This window comes from Schistocerca piceifrons, chromosome 3 (assembly GCF_021461385.2).
Source record: "Schistocerca piceifrons isolate TAMUIC-IGC-003096 chromosome 3, iqSchPice1.1, whole genome shotgun sequence".
NCBI lineage: Eukaryota > Metazoa > Arthropoda > Insecta > Orthoptera > Acrididae > Schistocerca > Schistocerca piceifrons.
In genome coordinates this window covers 305,524,635-305,547,996 of record NC_060140.1, presented here as the reverse complement: position 1 = coordinate 305,547,996, position 23,362 = coordinate 305,524,635, and the positions used below count along the sequence as shown (strand labels likewise).

Here is a 23,362-nt window from a genome sequence, read left to right as displayed (position 1 = left end):
AAATGTACCAAAGGAGAATAGTTGTTGTTGTTGTTGTGGTCTTCAGTCCTGAGACTGGTTTGATGCAGCTCTCCAAGCTACTCTATCCTGTGCAAGCTTCTTCTTCTCTCAGTACTTACTGCAACCTACATCCTTCTGAATCTGCTTAGTGTATTCATCTCTTGATCTCCCTCTACGATTTTTACCATCCACACTGCCCTTCAATGCTAAATTTGTGATCCATTGCTGCCTCAGAACATGTCGTACCAACCGGTCCCTTCTTCTTGTCAAGTTGTGCCACAAACTCCTCTTCTCCCCAATTCTATTGAATACCTCCTCCTTATCTATGTGATCTACCCATCTAATCTTCAGCATTCTTCTGTAGCACCACATTTCGAAAGCTTCTATTCTCTTCTTGTCCAAAATATTTATCGTCCATGTTTCACTTCCATACATTGCTACACTCCATACAAATACTTTCAGAAACGACTTCCTGACACTTAAATCTATACTCGATTTAACAAATTTCTCTTCTTCAGAAACGCTCTCCTTGCCATTGCCAGTCTACATTTTATATCCTCTCCACTTCGACCATCATTAGTTATTTTGCTCCCCAAATAGCAAAACTCCTTTACTGCTTTAAGCGTCTCATTTCCGAATCTAATTCCCGCAGCATCACCCGATTTAATTCGACTACATTCCATTATCCTCATTTTTCTTTTGTTGATGTTCACCTTATATCCTCCTTTCAAGACACTGTCCATTCCGTTAAACTGCTCTTCCAAGTCCTTTGTTGTCTCTGAAAGAATCACAATGTCATCGGCGAACCTCAAAGTTTTTATTTCTTGTCCGTGGATTTTAATACCTACTGTGAATTTTTCTTTTGTTTCCTTTACTGCTTGCTCAATAGACAGGTTGAATAACATCGGGGAGAGGCAACAACCCTGTCTCACTCCCTTCCGAACCACTGCTTCCCTTTCATGACCCTCGACTCTTTATAACTGCTATCTGATTTCTGTACAAATTGTAAATAGCCTTTCGCTCTCTGTATTTTACCCCTGCCACCTTCAGAATTTGAAAGAGTGTATTCCAGGAGAATAAAGTAACACTAAAAGTTGGTGTGCAGATTTCTCTCTGAACTCCGCAAGATATTAAATTTCCCTATACGGAAAATTTACTCTAGGAAGCCGCCCTACACACGTTATTCACAAGACTAAAGCAAAGAGAAAAACTGCGATTAATTTTCTAATCACTTGTCTACACAGTAAAATACACACGTACAGTTTACTTCTTTGCAGAAGCACGTGAACAAAAAACAAGGACTAAATTAATTTACAGTTAATGACACAAGTCCTGATGCTGCTCTGCTGCGCGTCCTCTCGGCTCGGCGGCTGCCGCAACACTGGAAGATGGGAGATTCAGTAGTAGGGTCTGGTTTTAACAGAGCTTTGGGAGACTAGTGACCAACAGAGGCGGAAAGGAAGGATAGCATTGCTTGGAATCTCTAAAATCATTGGATGAAGCGATAATCTGACGATTGTTGGAGTAGGTGTGTAGACAATCTTTTGAATACACGGATCTACAGCCACTTTGAATTTCTAGTTGGGAATCATTTACCTGCATACGCTGTTTTTATTTTTGAAATAATTACTTTCTTTTACATTTTACCTATTATCTAATTTCACATCTTTGCGCATTTTCAACCTACATGTGCTACCTCCATGACAGTAAAAATTGTCATCACAAACCCTCTTATATTCCACATACTTGTGTAGTGCAAGCTCATCTGATGGCACCCTTAATAACTGTTTTTTACGATCGTGGTAGTTGCGGGCACAACCGTCTCAGACACGAATTCTGTTTCTAAATACAGAAAAGTGCAACTCTAACGCGGGCTTTTAACCCCTGATGCAAACACAGTTTAACGTGTGTGTATATGTATTTTTGTATCTGTCTTTGGCATCGAAGCTCCCAACCGAAAGGTCCAACTTTAATGGAGTCTTTTAATTTGAAAGCTGGTGTAATCGGGATAGTTCTTAGCTATGTTTCTTGAAAGTCTGTTCAGTCCTTCAAATTCCAACAGCTAAATTAAGTACCGTAAAATCGCTTTTTACCAGTTCGCTCTCTTGATTTACACTACGTAATACATAAGAGCTACATCAATGACGTAGTCCTAGACAATAGAGCTCAAAAAGGTCTAAATGAAAGTGTTTGAGAATATAAGTTTATCTTTTACGGTTGACCAACAACGATGATTTTTGTCTTTTGAAGTCGCTCGTTTCAGCATCTGCAAAGCAGAGAAAGGTGACTGGACTCAACAACAAAGGATAAACACATGCTGTCGCACTTTTTTGCAGTTCTTCTTGAGATCTGCAATTCTGTACTACATCAGATCATTTTGCCATAATAATTTAGGCAGCCTAATTGTATGAGAACGCAATGGCAGCATACTTTCTTCCGACGATTTAGAAGTATCGCCACTACTTATTACCCATATGTTACCTAAATTAGCTAAATATATACTGAAACGTAGTCAATGAATATATGCGTGAATTAAAAAAAAGGAAACACCTCAATCCTGACAATGGTAAAATACAACGATCGTGTTTAATGCATTTCTGTTACTAATAGTAGCTGGCAGTGCAAACTGCAAAATATTCTAAATTTAAAAATATTTTTAAACATTGTATTGGCAAAATCTTGCAACTGTAACAATATTTATGAAAATACATCTATTATCAGAATATGCTGATTTCGGCGAGGCAAAACAACAATTTCAAGTCGTTGACCTAAGTCTCAATTAATTTACTCCGAAAAATTCACAATGCAGACGACAACCGTCTGGCGACTGCCTGTTCGGGTCGTCGCACTTAGTCACACACCGCGCAACTCGCGCTGGTGGTTTAACGAAGCTTGAGTTAGAATGGTATTGTCAGAACACAGCAGGACATATGTCTCGTAAGATAAATTAATGTAAGATATAAAACAAATAGATAACTCTATTCAACAATGTTAGGCTAGTTAGAGATGATTGGTTTTCTTATTTTATGTAATAAGTAATCGCAAGTCGACGAAGTGGCGTCAAATCGAAAGACTTGCATACGGCGAACGGTCTACCAGACGGGAGGCCCTAGTCACACGACATTTACATTCATAAATTCACTAAGCTATTTTGAGGTGTGGATGCGGGACACGCGGAAATAGAAGAATGACGTTAAGCAGAAGAGGTTTACATTCAGAAAAATATTCAAATAGGCTATTCCAGAAAGAATAGGTGCTGTTGAACCTCCAATTCTTTTGCTTACTTACATCTCCCCCTGCGCGACCATGAATGGATAAAATATTGGTACTTTTGATAAACTTAAAGGGGCAATACACATTTTATTATTTTTGGAGGATTTTTGTGTCGGGGATTTTTTAAATTTTTAATTTAAGCATTTATCTCTTTGCCAGAGTACAACACATGGTGTGTAGGATCAGTGAGACTGGACTTTTGGAAAAACATCGTCTACACAATACTGAGAATAAGAAGGGAAAAGAATCCTAGAGCTATCCCATAAGCAGCTTAACAGTTCATGGTTCAAAGTTGCTAATAAAAATAACATGATAAAGTTGCTAATAAAAATAACATGATAAAGACATAAATGGAAAAGAAAATTGCGGGTCTGTTAAATGGCGATCAGTTTGGCTTTCGAAAAGACAAAGGTACGAGAGAGGCAGGCCTGACGATGAGTGTATTAATGCTAGCGAGAGAGGGAATAATCAAGTCGCTTTCAAAGAATTTTTTCAACTAAAGAAGCGTTCGAAATCATCATTGAAAATGTTTGACATTCACAGAATAGGTATAAGCTGTAAGGAAAGACGGGTAGCACGCAATAATTTCAAGAACCTCTGGCAACAATTATAATGGAGACCAAGAACGAAGTGCTCGGATTCGTAAGGGTAAGACAGGGGTGTAATCTTTCGCCCTTACTGCTCTCCTTGTACACTGAACAAGCAATGACGGAAATGAAAGAAGGGTTCAGGAGCGAGATTAAAATTCAGGGTAAAAGATATATGAGTGGTAAGAGTCTCTGATGACTTTGTTATTGTTTGGGAAAAGAGGAAGAATTGCTAGATCTGTTGAAGAAATGAACAGCCGAATGAGAACAAAAGATGGATTGAGAACATTTCAATGAAAAGTGAAAGTATTGAACAGTTGCACAACAGAGATTAGTGATAAACTTGACACCAAATTTGGGGACCACGTACTAGGCGTAGACGATGCGAAGGAAATCTGCTGCTTTCGAAGGAGATTAACAAATAATGTACTGTGCAAGAAAGATAAAAAGCAGACAAATACAGGGCATTCCTAGCCATACAGAATATGAAACATTGTTCTTCATCTGAGGAAGAACACTCTGGCAGTGAAGTTTGGACAATTGCACAGCCGAGCGGTCTAAGGCGCTATAGTCATGGACTGTGCCGCTGGTCCAGGCGGAGGTTCGAGTCCTCCCTCGGGCATGGGTGTGTATGTTTGTCCTTATGACAATTTAGGTTAAGTAGTGTGTAAGCTTAGGGACTGATGACCTTAGCATTTAAGTCCCATAAGATTTCACACACATTTTTTTTTACAATTGCATTGTTTGGAAGTGAATAGTGGACTGGGGAAAAAGAGTCGAAGCGTCTGAGATGTGGTGCTGTAGACTGACAAGGTAAGGAATGAGGAGGTTCTCTGAAGAATCAGTGAGGAAAGGAATATGTGGAAAACACTGGTAAGGAGAAGGGACAGAATGGCAGGACATTTGTTAAGACATCAGGGAATAACTTCCATGTTACTAGTGGAAACTGTAGAGGGTAAATACACTAGGGGAAGACAGAAACTGGAAGACATCCAACGAACAATTGGAGACTTAGGAAAATTCTACTCTGAGATGAAGAGGTCGGCACAGGCGAGGAAGTGATGGCGAGTCGCGTCAGACCAATCAGAAGACTGATGATCAAAAACAAACAAGGAAGGAATGCTTCTTCTGTGTTGTTCAGTATCTGAAGTTCAGGACATATATATCGAACTATATATGTCGTCAGACGGTGATACAGTGTGTGTGATTGGAAGTTTCCATGCGTGGTCACATATAGCCAGAACTGTTTTTAACAGGAGTGTGAAAATGAAAAAAATTCAAAATGGTTCAATGGCTCTGAGCACTATGGGACTTAACATGAGGTCATCAGTCCCCTAGAACTTAGAACTAATTAAACCTAATTAACCTAAGGTCATCACACACATCCATGCCCAAGGCAGAATTCGTACCTGCGACCATAGCGGTCGCGCGGTTCCAGACTAAAGCGCGTAAAACCGCCCGGTCACAGCGGCCGGCCAATATGGCCAAAGTGATAAACGTCAAATATGTATGTAAATGCTCATCAGCAGCTCCAAATAATATTGCTGTATCAACAACTGTAAATATGAAAATTTGTACATGTATTATATCAAGCCCATGGTGAAGAGCTTTATATATTTTTGTAAAGCGTAGACAGTTTCCAAGACTGGTTCCCAGTTACGACTAGTTTTCTAAAGATCTCACTTGGTTATTAGGCAAATCCTGGAACTGGTAGTTTCCTCCCGTTATCTACTGCTGGAAAGCCTTCTATCCGACTACGATCTCACCAGATATAGAGGATATCAAAGGAGGAATATTTAATATTCAGACCTATTATGTAAAGTGAAGGTGGAGGGGGAGAAAGGAAAGGAAGCGGAAGGAAATAATTATATCAGCTGCAACTGCACTTCATGCAGAATAAGCGGTGATGAATGAAAATGTGTTCCGGGCTGGAAGTCGAATCTGAGATCTCCTGGTTACTAGGAAGCTGCGTTAACCACTGCCCTATCCGACACAGCATTTGACGCAAACGCGCGTACTGTCTCGGTACGCTTCCCGGCCGATCTTCACTCCCCTCTAGTGCCACCTGTCCACAGTACCGATCCACGTCCTCCACATGCACTGACTTTATATTCCCATTGGTGGTCGAACATATTGTGCTTCCGAGCTGAAGGTTGTGGTTTTATTGCCCATCGAGGTGAATCAGTTATATGTATCTGTTCATTTAGACACTGAAGGTTAGATCCACATTTACTTCCCACCTCCAGCAGGAATCTAATATTATCGAGCATGGACGATATGGATGGGAATTGAGGACAGGTCGCGCTAGGTGGGAGTGTGAGTCAGCTGGGGAGTGGTCTGAAATAGTCCACGCATGTGCCATAAACTTTGTGTCTGGGTGCCGCAGTGGTTAACGGTAAGTAAGCAGAAGATCCCAGGTTCGAGTTCCAGTCTGGCCACGTTTTCACTAGTCGACGCTGATTCTGCATAAGGTCTCCATGCAGATGACATAATTAGTTCTTTTCCCTTCTTCCCCCTCCACTTTCAGTTTAGATACATGTAACACAGCTGCAGATTCCGCGTGGTGTCTGCTCTATCGGGCATGTACAAAGGAACAGGCACCATGTAATTCAGCGAAATGACAGGAATTATCATTCTAAGATAAAATGTCTAGTAAACGCGGGATCTAAAATGCATACCTCAAGAACTATGAGTACTTGTTCAATAGATGAGCTATGTTTCACAACAGAGAAGACAAGTGATCATTGCTCTTAATATATACATTTTAGAGCCAATGTTTACTAGACACTTTGCTTCGAAAGGTAGGTCCTGAAGATTGGGAATTCCTCCTGGGACACCCTGTATAACTTAGAACCTGTTCTCGGCAATGGGATGGATACTAGTTGGTGCTACCAAGGAGCAGAGAATGAAAAATTTCGGTAACACAAAGGTCACGCAAACACTACATGCACGTATTTCCCTCTCTCTCTCTCTCTCTCTCTCTCTCTCTCTCTCTCCCCCTCCCTCCCTCCCACTGTCACACACACACACACACACACACACACACACACACACACGACACGCACGCACAGGACAATCAAGACTCGCACACGCAGGACAATAGCGAACATTACCCAGAAATAAAGTAAAATAGTTTCTATCCTCCAATGCCATTTCCCGTAGTTACTAGGTGAATGCCACCTCTCAGTTATTGCCAATTGGGAATTCGTGTGCTCCACACCCAGCCTACTATGATAATTCCCTGAAATGCACAGCGTACTTCATTAGTCCACTTTGTTCTAATGATTGGGGAGTGAAAGGCATACAAAATGAGGAAAATACGAAAAATGTCCAATGCCCATCCCATGGGTGCGACGCAAACAGTGGAACCGGAAGTCTGCTTCCAAATACTCCCAATTAAAACTTCCTCTCTCCCAGTACCTACTCACCTGGTGTCTGATCGCAAAGGCTTGGACTACGGTAGGTCATTACTCTAACATCCGTTTCTACACCTGGAATTACAGAAGGAAGTAATCAGAAAAAATAAAAGAACACGAAACACCCAGTGCCTCGATTTAAACAAGGTATTCAAAGTGACTTACTGTAATTGAAACTATAATGGATCTGATAATACCCTACCAAGTACAGTTGGAAATGCAAATGGCATTATTAAATTAAGTTAACATTTTATCTATTAGTAATTTTTAGAAGTATGTGTGTGTGTGTGTGTGTGTGTGTGTGTGTGTGTGTGTGTGTGTGTGTGTGTGTATCAGACAGAGGGAGAGAGACAGAGAGCGAGAGAGAGAGAGAGAACGCAGCTGTACGGCTATTATAAACATTTAATTATTATGCGTTGTTTTGAAAATCATTGAATTACTCATATCACATGTCCACACGACGTCCGGAGAATATTTAGTTCCATAAGCCTAACGAACGTGATTAGAATTATATTTACATGTACTTTTTTCTATCTTAGTTTCATGTTCCACGGATCATTAACACGATAAATCGTCATGACGTTGAGTCAGTTCATATTCACATCACAAATTAACAAATTACTTTGTTAATGTGCCTTCATGCTGATCATTTATAAGTGTTTTTTATTTTATTTTTTATACAAAAGAAGACATAGAGATGTGAACTGGTAATTCCTACACACCATGTTTTATAAATTATAATACAAATTCTCCTATGGAATAGAAAGAGTTGTCAAAGTGAAACGTTTTTAGTGAAAAATAGTTGAAATAGTTGGAGCCAGCTAAAGATGCTGCAGCTTCAGTTGCGAGAGACTGCGCGCGCGCGCGGGTGTGTGTGTGTGTGTGTGTGTGTGTTTGTGTGTGTTTGTTTGTCGTCCATTTTTGACAAAGGCCTTGTTGACCGAAAGCTTATTTCGTGACAGCCTTTTTTTGTGCCTATCTGCTACTCAGTATGTCTACTATACGGTGAGTAGGAACTATCCTTTGCATAATATTGTTACGTTCCATCCTGGATTTTCCATTGTTTGTAACGTTTTTTTGTATGTTTTCAAATTTTACTATGCTGTGTGTCTCACATTTTATATCACTGTGTAATTGATCAAAAATTTTGATTGTCGCATTGTGCATCCCATTTGGTGCTAGAGACAATCTTAATACGGCGCAATTATTGTCATTTATTCTTCTGGTATTGTAATTATATGCGTCATTGTTCCTTTCGAATTGCAGCGGATTCTTTTCAACAAACTTTATGAGGGAATAAAAATACTGCGAAGCAGTACTCAAAATGGCTAACTCCTTGAACAGATGGGTATAAGTTGATCGTGACAACACTTGTTATTCTTACAGCACCTTTTTGTGCAGTGAAGACTTTGTTTCTTAAAGACAAGTTAATGCACGACATTATTCCATAAGGCATTATTGAAAGAAAAAATGCAAAATATCTCAACTTCTTGCTCTGGCAATGATTTTAAGTGCCATTGTGGCTGTACTACTTTATTTTGGATGGCGATTAAGTGCTTTTTCCAGTTTTAATTCTCATTAATATGTGAACCTAAGAATTTTGATGTCTCCACCCTATTTACTATTTCCTCACCATGTGTTGCGCTTACTTTGGTGTAGTTCCCCTAGATCTGCAGAACTGAATGTGTTGTGTCTTTTTATAAATGAGAGTGAGACCATTCGCAGAAAACAAGTCAATGATAATTTTAAGGACATTGTTTACCTTTCTTCTTTTGCTATAGTGGCATGCGCAGCAAGAACTAATTCTGTATATTGCGCATTAACAGTAATATCGTTCGCATATATGAGGATCAATAGCAGACCTGAGTTTGAGCGTTGGGGAACCGCAAATGTGATATCACCCCAGTCATAATAACGCCCCAGAGTTACATTGGTTGAATTACTACGGACAACTTTCTTCGTTCTTTTGGTTAGATATGACATTATACATTGGCTGGCTATACCCTCTAGGAGAATATTGCCATTCACGCATTCAAATACCTACGATAGATAGCAGAAAATACCAAACTTCGCTATTTTGCTATTTAATGCTTGTAAAATTTGGGGAGTGAAGATTTAAATGACAGTCTCAGTAGAGCGTCTCTTAAATCCAAACACGATCTACAAAGCTTTCAGTGGCGTGTGGTCTAGAGTTCTGGTACTAACCCGGTTTCTAGCAAATAATTACAATCAAAGATATTAATGCAGCTCTTTGGTGTGTTACACGGCAAAGAGTCAGCATAAAAGCAGGGAACAAGCGCTAATTTCGATATTACATTCGTTGATATTGGAAAGCTAGCAGAAAAGCTCCTAGTTAAATACCAAAGGCAACGGTAGCTCTGGGATGGAAATTAAGCTGGTTTGTATCATAGCATTTCAGGGGACTCCAGCAGTGGTGTGTGATTAATTGCAACTCATCGTTTGGAATTAATATAACAGCGTCGATCTGATTTAATTTAACTGCTAGCCCTGTAATTTTCTCTTCCTACTATATGTCCTAATTTAAAAAAATTTTATTCCCGTTATGCTTGTTTCTCTTGTTGGTGGTATCGCGTAAAAGACAGTCACTTTGAAACGGTTTCCAGTGCCGTCCAGTTTCTGGCTTACTTGCACACTATGAAGCATACTCTTTATCTATAGTGCTAAGCTTGCTAGTATTTTTCGAGGCATTTGTAATCAAACAGGTGTTTACCAATAGTAAAAAAAAATGGCTCTGAGCACTATGGGACTTAACTTCTAAGATCATCAGTCCCCTAGAGCTTAGAACTACTTAAACCTAACCAACCTATGGACAGCAGACACATCCATGCCCGAGGCAGGATTCGAACCTGCGATCGTAGCGATCGCGCGGTTCCAGACTGTAGCGCCTAGAACCGCTCGGCCACCCCGGCCGGCTTACCAATAGTAAGATATTAAATATTTTCTCATATTCAACATGCCGATTTCTCAGAATGTATTGTTTTTTTTTGTGAGACACTTGTTACTGGCTACAATAACGCTTTTACTTCGTTTCATTATTCCATGTCACAGACAATGGATCATAAAATGAAAATGCAGATACGAGCATAAGGGAAGATATTACAGAGGAGTCATAAAAGAAGGGGCTGAACTCCCATGAGTCCGACAGAATAGTATCTACAAAGCTTTACATGCTTACAACGAAATATTTCTTACGATAAGATCAGCGACTAAACAGCGTAGCATTGTCAGCAATGGGTAGGGCAGCGGAGCCGCACATTGGTAGTTTGAAATTGATGTTTTTCAAGTTTTCTTCCAGGAGAATCATTTTTGTGTTTGTTTTAAAAATTCAATGTGGATAATAACTTTCAATCATATAAATCACAGTATTTCTAAAATTAAAAATATTTACCTGCAACTAATTGTTTTTAGATTCTTAAAATATTATTTTCTCAATTTTTGGCTATTATGTGCAACATATACTTTTGACTGTGTGTTAATATTTATTAGAAAGAGTAGGACGGAAGTAGAAGTAAGAAGAGAAGTCCGAGATAAGGTTTGCAACTTTCTCTAACGTTCCATAAGTGATATTAAATTATAGAATTCACAATACATAATTTTTATCCATACAGTCTTTCATGGGGCATAAAAGACTTTCCTTCCGCTGGTCACATGAATAGTGAATTAAAACACAACGTCTCGAATATTTCCTCCTTCGCTGCTCGTAAGGAGTAAAACTTTGGCGTTTGCTCTATATGTAGTTATCAGTTTTCCATCTATACGGCATAGTGTAGGTAATCTTCCGAACACTGAAATTTAATTTAAGTTGTTGCATCTAGAAACCAAGAGCTTTTTTAATGATTTAATCTTTTCAGTTTCTGATGAGAATATTATCTCTTTGTCTAAATCAAACCGCTATCGCAGGTGGCCGCCAAATTGACTTTGAGACACAGCACTTCGCGAGAGTGTTAAATTTTAAGAGCGTTTTTTTCATGGACACCTGAGAGATGCGTCATATTATGAAACGGAAGATTAGTTAAGCGACAGAACTACGATATATACAAAATTCAACGAATTCAGGACAGTGTCGAAAGCACTCCTTGCCAGTCTTGTAAATAGTTTCTCCTCCCGAGAAAGGAAACAGGATATAATATGATTATATCGAGCTTCATAATATCAGTGACGTAACTGAAATTCGGATATTTTCATTGCACTGTCCAGTTTAAAGAACGAAATATTATTTCCAGCTTTTCGTGTTATCTGAATTTTGGAAAAAAAGGGAAAACTCAGCCTTTCAATATGGCATTGAATTCAGCGTCTAACACCTTATAGTCCATTAGCATTCACTGTCCAGTAACGCAGTGTTATTCTTATGACATTGCACCAGAAACGGTGCTAAATATCACTATGAAATATCTCGACAACCATTAATTTAAATATTTAGTTTTGGTACTACAGCCAAACGTAGGAGAACAAAGTCAAATGTTTCAAGTAAATGTGCTCTAACCAGGTGCCAGTCCAAGAAAGGGATGTGCACTCCGTTTATTTCTGACAGTTAACGCTCAGACAACAGACAACTTTATTTCCTGAAGATGATGTGTAGAATCGCGGTAGAAATATTGCGAAGGGCACGTGGTAACCTCATTATTATTTACAACGCATATGTCGGATAATGTCTCGAACTCCCATGCGTGTCCGAGTTAACACTCAGAACAGCTACTGTTCTTCTTACTTTTTTGCTAGTTATTCGTTGTCACAGTTCACGTTGTTGAGCGGCTTATTTGTTAGACTTCTGCAGATAATTTTTGAGCGGATTGTTAGTCTGAGATTTGCATTCAGTATTGCGGCAGCAAGGTTTTAATCTCCCATCCTGATGCGCCACGGAAAGACATTCACTATCTCCCGTAAACAGAGTAGCTTCCTGAAAGCTGTGTTCGTGGTTGGAAAGAATTCTTCACTAACTTCCAGACACGTGTCGTAGTCTTTTTTTAATGGAATGAATTATTCGAATATCTGTAAGACTGGACTGTGGAATAATATTGGGAATACTGTAATAATAGAAGTATTCAGAGACACTCTTAAAACGACCCTCATCAGTAGGAATATGGAACAACGCCAGAGAGTAAAATTTTTAGATGCATTGGCAGCTGATCCAGCTGGTATAGTAACGGAAAACAGGAAACTGATCAACGTACTGTCAATGGAGTTAAAACTTATTTTAGTGTGAGGCAGATAATGTCAAAAATAATCTGTCAATTAAGACCAACTTTGAAGCCTATAACGCAGTGGTACTGCCAGTGTTGTTGTACGTAAAACTTTAGCACTACAAAGTAAAGATAAAGAGAATTTTTGGATCTTTGAACGAAGAATCATGAGAAAGATCTTAGGACAAATCTCCATAGAGAACATCTCGAGACATAGAAGGAATAAAGAACTGTACGACTTGAAGAAAAGACTGTACGACCTGACAACCATCCGGGCACTGTGCTCAAAATGAAAGCGTGGAGAATAAGACTGGTAGGTCACATTGGCATGAAGCCAGACACTAGCCGGCCGAAGTGGCCGTGCGGTTAAAGGCACTGCAGTCTGGAACCGCAAGACCGCTACGGTCGCAGGTTCGAATCCTGCCTCGGGCATGGGTGTGTGTGATGTCTTTAGGTTAGTTAGGTTTAACTAGTTCTAAGTTCTAGGGGACTAATGACCTCAGCAGTTGAGTCCCATAGTGCTCAGAGCCATTTTTTGAAGCCAGACACTTGCGGCACCAAAGTTGTGCTTACGGGGAAACCTGATGGTACCCGTCCAATTGAAAGAAAACGGAAACGGTGAGAGGATGAACTGCAGAAGGACCTTCAGCAGCTGGATGCCCATGAGAGCTGGACCCAAAGCCGTCTTTGGAGAAACTTTGTAAGGTCGGCACATGATCTTCAGGGTCCGTGATCGTCGATATGTAAGTTGTGTGTGTGTGTGTGTGTGTGTGTGTGTGTGTGTGTGTGTGTATGAATAAATTAATAGAAAGAAATTTTACATTAACCAAGGATTTGGGGATTTGATGTTAGTGATTTGTAAAATTCAATTAAGTCTTGTCAAGAGTAACGAAATAAGGATAAGTTCCAAAGTTCCATTTAACGAGAAATTGTCGTATAAACGCAAATCATCATCATAATAATCACCATCATCATAATCACCATCATCATAATCACCATCATCATAATCACCATCACCATGATCATCACCATCATCACCACCATCATCACCATCGCTATCATCACCATCACTATCATCACCACCATCACCACCATCACCACCATCACCACTGTCACCACTGTCACCACCATCACCATCATCATCACCACCATCATCACCAACATCACCATCATCACCATCATCACCACCATCACCATCATCATCATCACCATCATCAGCATCATCATCATCACCATCATCATCACCATCATCATCACCATCATCATCAGCATCGTCAGCACCATCATCATCACCATCATCATCACCATCATCATCACCATCATCATCACCATCATCATCACCATCATCATCAATCGTTGTCGTCATCGTCGTTGTCATCATTGCCCATTTGACGTTTTCAGCTGGATTCTCCAAATTACTGTCTTCAGATTAAAGTAAGCCTCTCTGTTTGTTTTTACTAACGGAGCGTTTGAGCGCAATATTTCGGACGTCTTTTCTGGTGTTCTAAGTAACTGATTACGAATCTCTCTGTTAAACAATACTATAACTGTGGCTATCGGACTAAAAATCAGAAAAATCTAATCGCAGGCTCTAACCATGTCGCTAATTATTACAAAGATGATAATGATGTTTGGTTTGTGAGGCGCTCAAATGCACAGTCATTAGCGCCCGTACAATGTCACAGTTGTTACACAGTCCGATTTTTTTTTCACAGTTCTATCCAGCCACTGTCGCAAATGATGATGATGATGATGATGATGACGATGATGATGATATGATATGATGAGGACAACACAAACACCCGGTCTCCGGGCAGAGAATAATTATTACAAATATAAAAGTTCGTTACTAAAATTCACACAAGACAAGATAATAATCAGTACCCACGTGCTTTAATAATTGTAAACCACTGAGATATTTAGTTAAGATTTTCACTTATACAGTACTGAGAATTACTACGGTCTATAAATAACTGATTAGCTCTCGTAGCATCCAACTAAGTTTTTACAGTCTTCTCGAATGAAAGCTGTGATTACGTAATATGATGAAACTTACGGGCAGATTAAAACTGTAAGCTAGCCTGTGAACCTTGCAGAACTAGCACTCCCGAAAGAAAGGATATTGCGGAGACATGGCTTAGCCAGCTGAGAGGACGGGTCGTGAGTCGTGCTTGGGTAGCTCAGATGGTAGAGCACTTGCCCGCGAAAGGAAAAGGTCTCGAGTTTGAGTCTCGGTCCAGCACACAGTTTTAATCTGCCACAAAGTTTGATATCAGCGCATACTCCGCTGCAGAGGAAATCTCATTCTGGAAACATCCCCTAGGCTCTGGCTAAGCCATGTCTGCGCAGTATCCTTTCTTTCAGGAGTGCTAGTTCTGCAAGGTTCGCAGGAGTGCTTCTGTAAAGTTTGGAAGGTAGGAGACGAGGTACTGGCAGAAGTAAAGCTGTGAGGACGGGTCGTGAGTCGTGCTTGGGTAGCTCCGACGGTAGAGCACTTCCCCGCGTAAGACAAAAGTCCCGAGTTCGAGTCTCGGTCCGGCACACAGTTTTAATCTGCCAGGAAGTTTCATATCAGCGCACACTCCGCTGCAGAGTGAAAATCTCATTTTGGTCACGTAATATGATATCTTTTATATCATATGATTACATCACGCGAGCACCAGAACAAGAGTGAGTTATCGTATAGAACCATTATGTTATATCTTAGGAGAGTCCATCTGGTACAAAGGATTAATACAAACTCACAGCTATACATTCTATTATTGTTAGACGTATGCGGCAATGGTCATAATTAGTGATCACAGTGCGACAACGTAGTAAACATAAATAATTTTCTCACAAGATTCTAAGAGATATTAAGAGCTACACGCATCCGTGTTGGTAATATATGTTTTGTAATGCCATGTGCCCCGGTTTGATTTCGTCGTCGTTCGGGTCTTGAGTTATCGCTCGGAATCGAGCAAAGAACTTCATTGATCCATGTCACATCCGTTCACCTTACTGTACGTTCCACCCATTTCCATTTCGTTTTCATTATTACGCCGTTCACTGGCTCAGTTTCCTACTCCATTTATTTGTCCTGTGTTTCCTAATAATCAACATATATTTTCCCATTACTTGCTGAGAAACCCTTAGTTTATGAAAGGATTACTTATTAAAAATCGCGTGTCTGACTGCCATAACTCAAAACTGGTTATACGAACGCATCTGTTTTCACAAAAACCAGATATTTAATTCTGAAAACACTATTACTATCAAAAGTAGCCGCAGCCATTTTCACTCTGCTGTTCATTTCTTCCCCTGCCTACCCACCCAGAATCTACCCTTGCCATAAATACAGAATGACTTCAAATGCTTCTTTAGTTTCATTATACCATTTCCTTTTCGACATATTCGTCATGTATCTTACATTCATATTATAATTGATTTTTCAGGTTTACTTCTGAACTTGGAAATAATAGCGTCATCAGTAAAACGAACGTTGTTTAGATAGGCTATATTAGCGCGTATTCCTTTCTCTTACTGTATTCCTTTCTCTTACTGAAAACTTCCTCTGAAACTTCAGAGAATGGTTTTTTTGTCATGGAATTTCCTGATCCGACCTCCTCCTTCAATTGTCAATTTTACGCTATCTTTATGGAGGGGAGTGGAAGCTGTGACAAGTGTCTATTTTTCAGTATACTGATGTGTATTGAGTCACTGCGTTCAGTTTCAGGGGGTGTAAACGCATAATTAGTTTAAATCAAGTTACAAGTTTTCCAAAAAATTTTGAGTCTTAGTCAAAGTACAAAGGCTCACCACAAAGTAATAGAATTTTATTTCAGTTCCTAACACATTTATCTTTTTGTCTGTTTTGGCTAGAAAATATCTGGACAACAGCATAAATGTTAACGGTGTGTTCTGTTTGTCTTATTTTGAAGCAAACTTTTTCCATTTACTCGCGGTACTTGCTGCCGACAACAGTAACGCCCGTTTCGCTCTTCACCCTTCAACTTTAATTCACTGCAACTCGGTGTCTCGTCTTTTTCGTTTCATTATTGTTTTTACTGCAGTGTTAGTTGTAGATTGACAATGATACACGGAACTGTAGACTTGAGTACAGACTAAGAGTTGGCCGATATGCACATTATGTATGGCTTCACAGAATGCAATGGAAGATGGGTACGACGACGCTATGGTCAGCTATTCTCACAGATACGGTAGCCACGTCACTGTACCTCTTAAATAGCAAACTTACCCCTATTACTGCGTATCACAGTTAACGTACTGTTAACATTGCGGGAAAACAAACCCTAGATTGAATCAATCAGTACTGATTGCAAGTTTGAGTGCGAAGAGTGATATGGGCATTTTCGTTATGAACAACAAGTACCGTGACTAAATGGAGGAAGTTTCTTTCCAAACAAGACACACGGTATACAGGGTGAGTCACCTCACATTACCGCTGGATATATTTCGTAAACCATATAAAATACTGACGAATAGATTCCACAGACCGAACGTGAGGAGAGGGGCTAGTGTAATTGGTTAATACAAACCATAAAAAAATGCACGGAAGTTTGTTTTTTAACACAAACCTACGTTTTTTTTAAATGGAACCCCGCTAGTTTTGTTAGCACATCTGAACATATAAACAAATACGTAATCAGTGCCGTTTGTTGCATTGTAAAATGTGACTCACCCTTTATAATTTACAGATTTGCGCTGTAGTGGAAGGAAATTAAATGCAATAAATATTCTGTGATAAAGGGGGGGGGGGGGGGAATACGAAATAAAACGAAATTCAATTACTCTGTAACGATGCACTCGAGACCACGGATCCGTTGCTATACACAAAAATAGTCAGAAAATATCATTGAACAACTTCGAAAATTATAGTTCGCATTCATATTCTACAATGTCGCCCAGAACTCGTCCACTGTGCTACGTCTACATTTTATTTATGTTGCTCCCTTGCCTGATTAAAACACACTGAAAAGCGAAAGAAACTGGTACTCCTGCCTCATATAGTGCAGAGCTCCCCCGACATACACAGAAGTGCCGCAACACGACGTGGCATGGACTCGACTAATGTCTGAAGTAGTGCTGGAGGGAACTGACACCGTGATTCCTGCAGGACTATCCATAAATCCGTAAGAGTACGAGAGGGTGGAAATCTCTTCTGCACAGCACGTTGCAAGGAATCCCAGATACGTTCAGTAATGATCATGTCTGGGGAGTTTGGTGGCCAGCGGGATTGTATAAAACTACGAAGAGTGTTCCTAGAGCCGCTCTGTAGCAATTCTGGACGTGTGGGGTGTCGCATTGTCCCGCTGGAATTACCCGAGTCCGTTGGAATCCTCAATGCTTACGTACGTATGACCTGTCAGTGTCGTATATAGACTATCAGGGGTCCCGCATCACTCCAACCGCACACACCTCACACCATTACAGAACCTCCACCAGCTGCAACAGTCCACAGCTGACATGCAGGGTTTATGGTTTCATGAGGTTGTTTTCATACCCGTACACGTCCATCCTCTCGATACAATTTGAAACAAGCCTCGTTCGACCAGGCTACATTTTGTGCAGTGATCAACAGTCCAATGTCGGTGTTGACGGGCCCAGGAGAGGCATAAAGCTATATGCCGTGCAGCCATCAAGAGTTCGCGAGTGGGCCTTCGGCTCCGAAAGCCCATGACTATTATGTTTCATCGAATGCTTTGCACTCTGACGCTTGTTGACGGCCCACCACTGAGATGTGCAGAAATTTGCGGAAAGGTTGCACTTCTGTCACGTTGAACGATTCTCTTCAGTCGTCGTTGGTCCCTCAGCGATGTCGGAGATTTGATGTTTTACCGGATTCTTGATATTGACGGTACACTCGTGAAACTAGCTCGGAGATGCAGTGCTCCATTGCTCGTGCGCCGACTATAAGACCACTTTCAAACTCACTGTAGCAGCAGTAACCGATCTAACAACTGAGCCAGACACTTGTTGTCTTATAAAGGCGTTGCCGGTCGCAGCGTCTTATTCTGCCTGTTTACACGTCTCTGTATTTGAGTACGCATGCCTTTACCAGTTTCTTTGGCACTTCAGTATATAATAGTTTTAGGGTTCCGTACCTCAGTAGGTAAAAATGGAACCTGTATAGGATTCCTTGTTCCGTCTACCTGTCTGTCCAAATGTTGAGACCTCTTTTCTTAGGAACAGGTGGAGGTATCAAATTGAAATTTGTGTCACAACGTACTAAGCTTTGCGGTCTCTTGTCTGGGCACCTGTCGACCCCCCCCCTCCCCCCCCCCCCCCTGAAAAAATTTAAGCTTCTAAGTCAATGCAATCAAAAGATACGAGCATGTATGTCGCAGTACGTATGCATGTCGGGACTGGTGGTCCTGCGGTAAGTTTCTGGAAACCGACAGGTCAAGGGATCGAAACTAGGTCGGATTACGGATTTTTCAGTTTTCGTTTTAAACTATCCTTTATCTCTCAGAGACGTAAGAATTCGCCAGAAACAATACGAGAACCAGATTCCACGTTAAACCGTTGGTTAGGGCTGCACGTGTCGTCGAAGTAGCTTCCAATGGAATGACTTGCGCCAAACAATTGACACACACAAAATTATTATTATCATTATTATGATTATTGTCGACTCATCAGTCATCTGACTGTCTTAATGTGGCCCGCCACGAATTCTTCCATATGCCAATCTTCTCATCTTTGATTAGCAATTGCAACCTACCACCTCATTTATTTGCTATATGTATTCCAATCTCTGTCTTCCTCTACAACAGATATTCTATCATCCTGTCTTTCTCCTTATCAGTGTTTTGCATATATTGCTTTCCTCAGCGATTCTGCGGAGAAATTCCTCATTCCTTACCTTATTAGTCCACCTAATTTTTAACATTCGTCTGTACCACCACAACTCAAATGCTTAGAGTTTCTTCTGTTCCAGTGTTCTCACAGTTCATGTATCACTATCATAGAATTTTTGATACTAATAGACTTCTCTTGGCCAGGAATGCCCTTTTAACAGGTATTAGTCGTCCCCCTTTTCTTTTTTTGCATTTCCTCGATGCTCTGTCCGTGTTGGGGTATTTTGTTCCCTAGGTAGCAGAATTCCTTAACTTCGTCTACTTCCTGATCCCCAATTCCTAGTGAAATTTGTCGCCATTTTAATTTCTGCTGTTTCTCTTTTCTTTCGTCTTTCTTCGACTCACTCTCAACTCTTATCCTGTACACATTAGACCATTCCATTCAGAAGAGCCGGCCGGAGTGACCGAGCGGTTAAAGGCGCTATAGTCTAGAACCGCACGACCGCTCCGGTCGCAGGTTCGAATCCTGCCTCTGGCATGGATGTGTGTGATGTCCTTAGGTTAGTTAGGTTTAAGTAGTTCTAAGTTCTAGGGGACTTATGACCACAGCAGTTGAGTCCCATAGTGCTCAGAGCCATTTGAACCATTTGAACCATTCAGAAGACCCTGTAATTCTTCTTCACTTCTACTGAGTATAGAAATGTCATCAGCGTATATTATCACTGATATCGATTCACCCTGAATTTTTATCCCACTCTTGAACGTTTCTTTTATTTTCGTCATTGCTTGTTCGATGTACAGATTGAGAAGTAGGGACGAAAGGCTGAATCCCTGTCTTACACACTTTTTAATTCGAGCACTTCGTTCTTGCTTTTGCCATCTTATTGTTCCCTCTTGCTTACTGTAAATATTGTATATTAACTGTCATTCCCTATATGTTACCCCCGTTTTTCTCAGAATTTCGAATATTTTGAACCATTTACATTATCGAACGCCTTTTCCACGTCGACAGATTCTATGTACGTGTCTTACTTTTTCTTTAGTCTTGCTCTCATTATCAACCACAACGTCAGAAATACCTCTCTATTTACATTTACTAAAGCCAAATTGATCGTCATGTAACAGACGCTCAGGTTTCTTTTCCAATCTTCCGTATATTATCGTTATCAGCAACTTGCATCCATGAGTTATGAAGCTGATTGTGTGGTAATTCTCGCACTTGTCTACTCTTTCTATCTTCGGAATTGTGTGGATGATGTTTTACTGAATTCTGATAGTGTATCGTTAGTCTCAGGTATTCTGGGTACCAACTTGAATAGACGTTTTGTTGCCTCTTTGTCCAGTGATTTTAGAAATTCGGATGGAATATTATCTATCCCTTCTGCCTTATTTGATGTCAAGTCGTCCAAATCTCTTTAGAATTCTTATTCTAATATTCTATGCTGAGTCAGTCCTTCCGAGAATCACTCTTTTTCGATTTCTTCGCGTTTTTCATGAGGCCATTTTGCCTTAGCTTCCCTGTACTTTCTGTTCATTTCATTCCTAAGTGACTTGTATTGCTATTAACTATTTACGTAATTTAGTATGGAGCCCTCAGAACGCGAGTCCTATTCGCACTTGTACGATTTGGGATTGGTGGAAATTCTGTTAGTCAGGGATAGGAAGCTGTTAGGCTAAACTGTCCTTATGTTGTATTTGTCTCCACACATATGACGCAGAGTAATTTCGTGACTGTTCTAGCTCTCGGGAATTATCATTGTCTTCAGACGTTCTGCAAACACATACGCAAGTTCCTTTTGCGTTATTTATGCTCCAGTTTGAAACAATTTTATTGAAACATTGTCGTATCCAGGTACCTTCACTTTCGTGATGTCCCATCTGCCACTGTTTTCAGTTTTTTTCAGCTGTCTTTCCGTTATAGCTTCCCGCAATGTCGCGAATACACTTTCGAATACTTTCATTTAAATTAGCATTTCCGTGATGTCGTTTGTTCGGAACGCTTCCCTTCCTTTCAATAGCTGCCTTTTTCAGTTTTAGATGTTCGTTTGTTCTGTTGTCTTCGTACCTGCAACGTTTTCAGCTATTTGTACAAGATCCAGTGTTAAATGGTTGTTCCTTTCATTTATATGGGTACGTTCATTTTCTGAGACAGTAAAACTTTAACTTAATTTAATGCGGTAGGTGCCCAAATTCTTAAATAAATCTCTTAATTTCCTGCCTGATGAGTCTGTTTATTTCTAGATTTGTATTTTGATTTACTTTGCGTGACTCAATATTCTAACCTGGTTTTGGACCGTCACATCCTCTACAGTTTGTTATTGTTTGACTAAGCCGAGTTAATATTATTTTCAGTTCATGTGGTCTGTGCCAATCAATATTCATTTGTTTCCTACTAGAAGAAAATGTTACAGACCTAACGTATTGTTCACCTCCTTAAATTTTACTAACGTGCTCCGGCGTTTACTACGATGGAATGGTTCTGTAGTTTAAGTCCTTCTTTGATATGTTATAGGTCCTGTAATTGTTGGTGGAGATCTAATTCCAACAATTTTCGTTTATTATTAAACACGTCTTGTTGTTTTGTCTGAGATACTGTCTGTTATACTATTTGTAAGTCTAATATTTATAATAAAGCCTAAGCCTAAATTTCCTCGCTGGTCTGTTCCCAAATTATGAAACATATATTCTGATTTTATTTGGCCTTTCTATCAGTCTCACCACTGTTGCTTCCCAAATATAGTAAATATCAACGTGGGTACTTTGCACAGGACTCGTAAATGAATTCCCCATTTACAGTATGGGAATATGGTAGCTCTGTTGATCACATATAGCTCTGGCCACGGTGAGCTTAATTATCAACTAATTACTCATAGTATTATTCTGTGTTCAGTCAAATCTTTGTGTTTTTGCGAAGTCATGCATTATTTTTCAGTCTGGTCGCTCTAAAGGATGAAACATTAAAAAACAAGTTGAAAATTGACAGGGTTTTGTTATTTCGTCAGCTAGTCATAGAAATAGTGGACAAATTTAGACATTAGATGTAAATTGAAGTTGGATGACGGGAGGGGGAGAAAGGAAAGGGAAGGGATTATTGATGCCTGATGCAGTGTGACATTACGCGAAATCAGTGGCGACGAGCGAAAATGGGTAGCGAACCAGCATTCGAACCCCGGATGTTCTGTTTACTAGACATGTACTTTAATCACTGCACCACACGGAAGACAGTGTTATCGCAACCGCGCGGAACATCGCGGCACACCGCACAGCCGATCCACAATCGCATCGAGCCCCACCTGTCCGCAATCCCCGTTCATTTCCTCCATGCTTGCTACTTCAAGAGTCCCACAGGAGGTCAAATCTACGCTATGTGATCAAAAGTATCCGGACACCTGACTGAAAATGACTTAAACTTTCGTGGCGGCCTCATCGGTAATGCTGGAATTCAATATGGTGTTGGCCTATTAGCCTTGATGACAGCTTCCACTCTCGCAGGCGCACGTTCAATCAGGTACTGTAAGCTTTCTTGGGAATGGCAGCCCATTCTTCACTGAGTGCTGTACTGAAGAGAGGTATCGATGTCGGTGGGCGAGGCCTGGCACGGATTCGACGTTCCAAAACATCCCAAAGGTTTTTTAGAGGATTTAAGTCAGGACTATGTGCAGGCCAGTCCATTACAGGGCTGTTATTGTCGTGTAACCACTCCGCCACAGGCCGTGGATTATGAACAGGAGCTCGATCGTATTGAAAGATGCAATTGCCATCCCCGAACTGCTTATCGACAGTGGGAAGCATGAAGGCGCTTAAAACGTCAATGTAGGCCTGTGCTGTGATAATGCCACGAAAAACGACAAGGGGTGCAAGCCCCCTCCATGAAAAACATGACCCCACCGTAACACCACCGCGTCCGAATTTTACTGTTGGCATTACACACGCTGGCAGATGACGTTCTCCAGGCATTCACCATACCCACACACTGCCATCGGATCGCCACATTGTGCACTGTGATTTGTCACTCCACTCAACATTTTTGCACTGTTCAATCGTCCAATGTTTACGCTCCTTACAGCGAACCAGGCGTCTCTTGACAT

At 40.5% G+C, this 23,362-nt stretch overlaps 1 protein-coding gene across 1 annotated transcript; it reads right to left on the bottom strand.

Annotated features, from left to right (window-relative positions):
* Nucleotides 1-13,342: 13,342 nt before the first annotated feature.
* On the bottom strand, nucleotides 13,343-13,843 carry LOC124788614 (prostatic spermine-binding protein-like). Its single transcript, XM_047255884.1, has one exon. It carries the CDS (start codon nucleotides 13,841-13,843, stop codon nucleotides 13,343-13,345), a length of 501 nt encoding a protein of 166 aa, XP_047111840.1.
* Nucleotides 13,844-23,362: the final 9,519 nt, after the last annotated feature.

Excerpts from the sequence above, each read along its gene's own strand:
- LOC124788614 (XM_047255884.1), bottom strand. The coding sequence starts at position 13,843 with ATGACGACAACGATTGATGATGATGGTGATGATGATGGTGATGATGAT.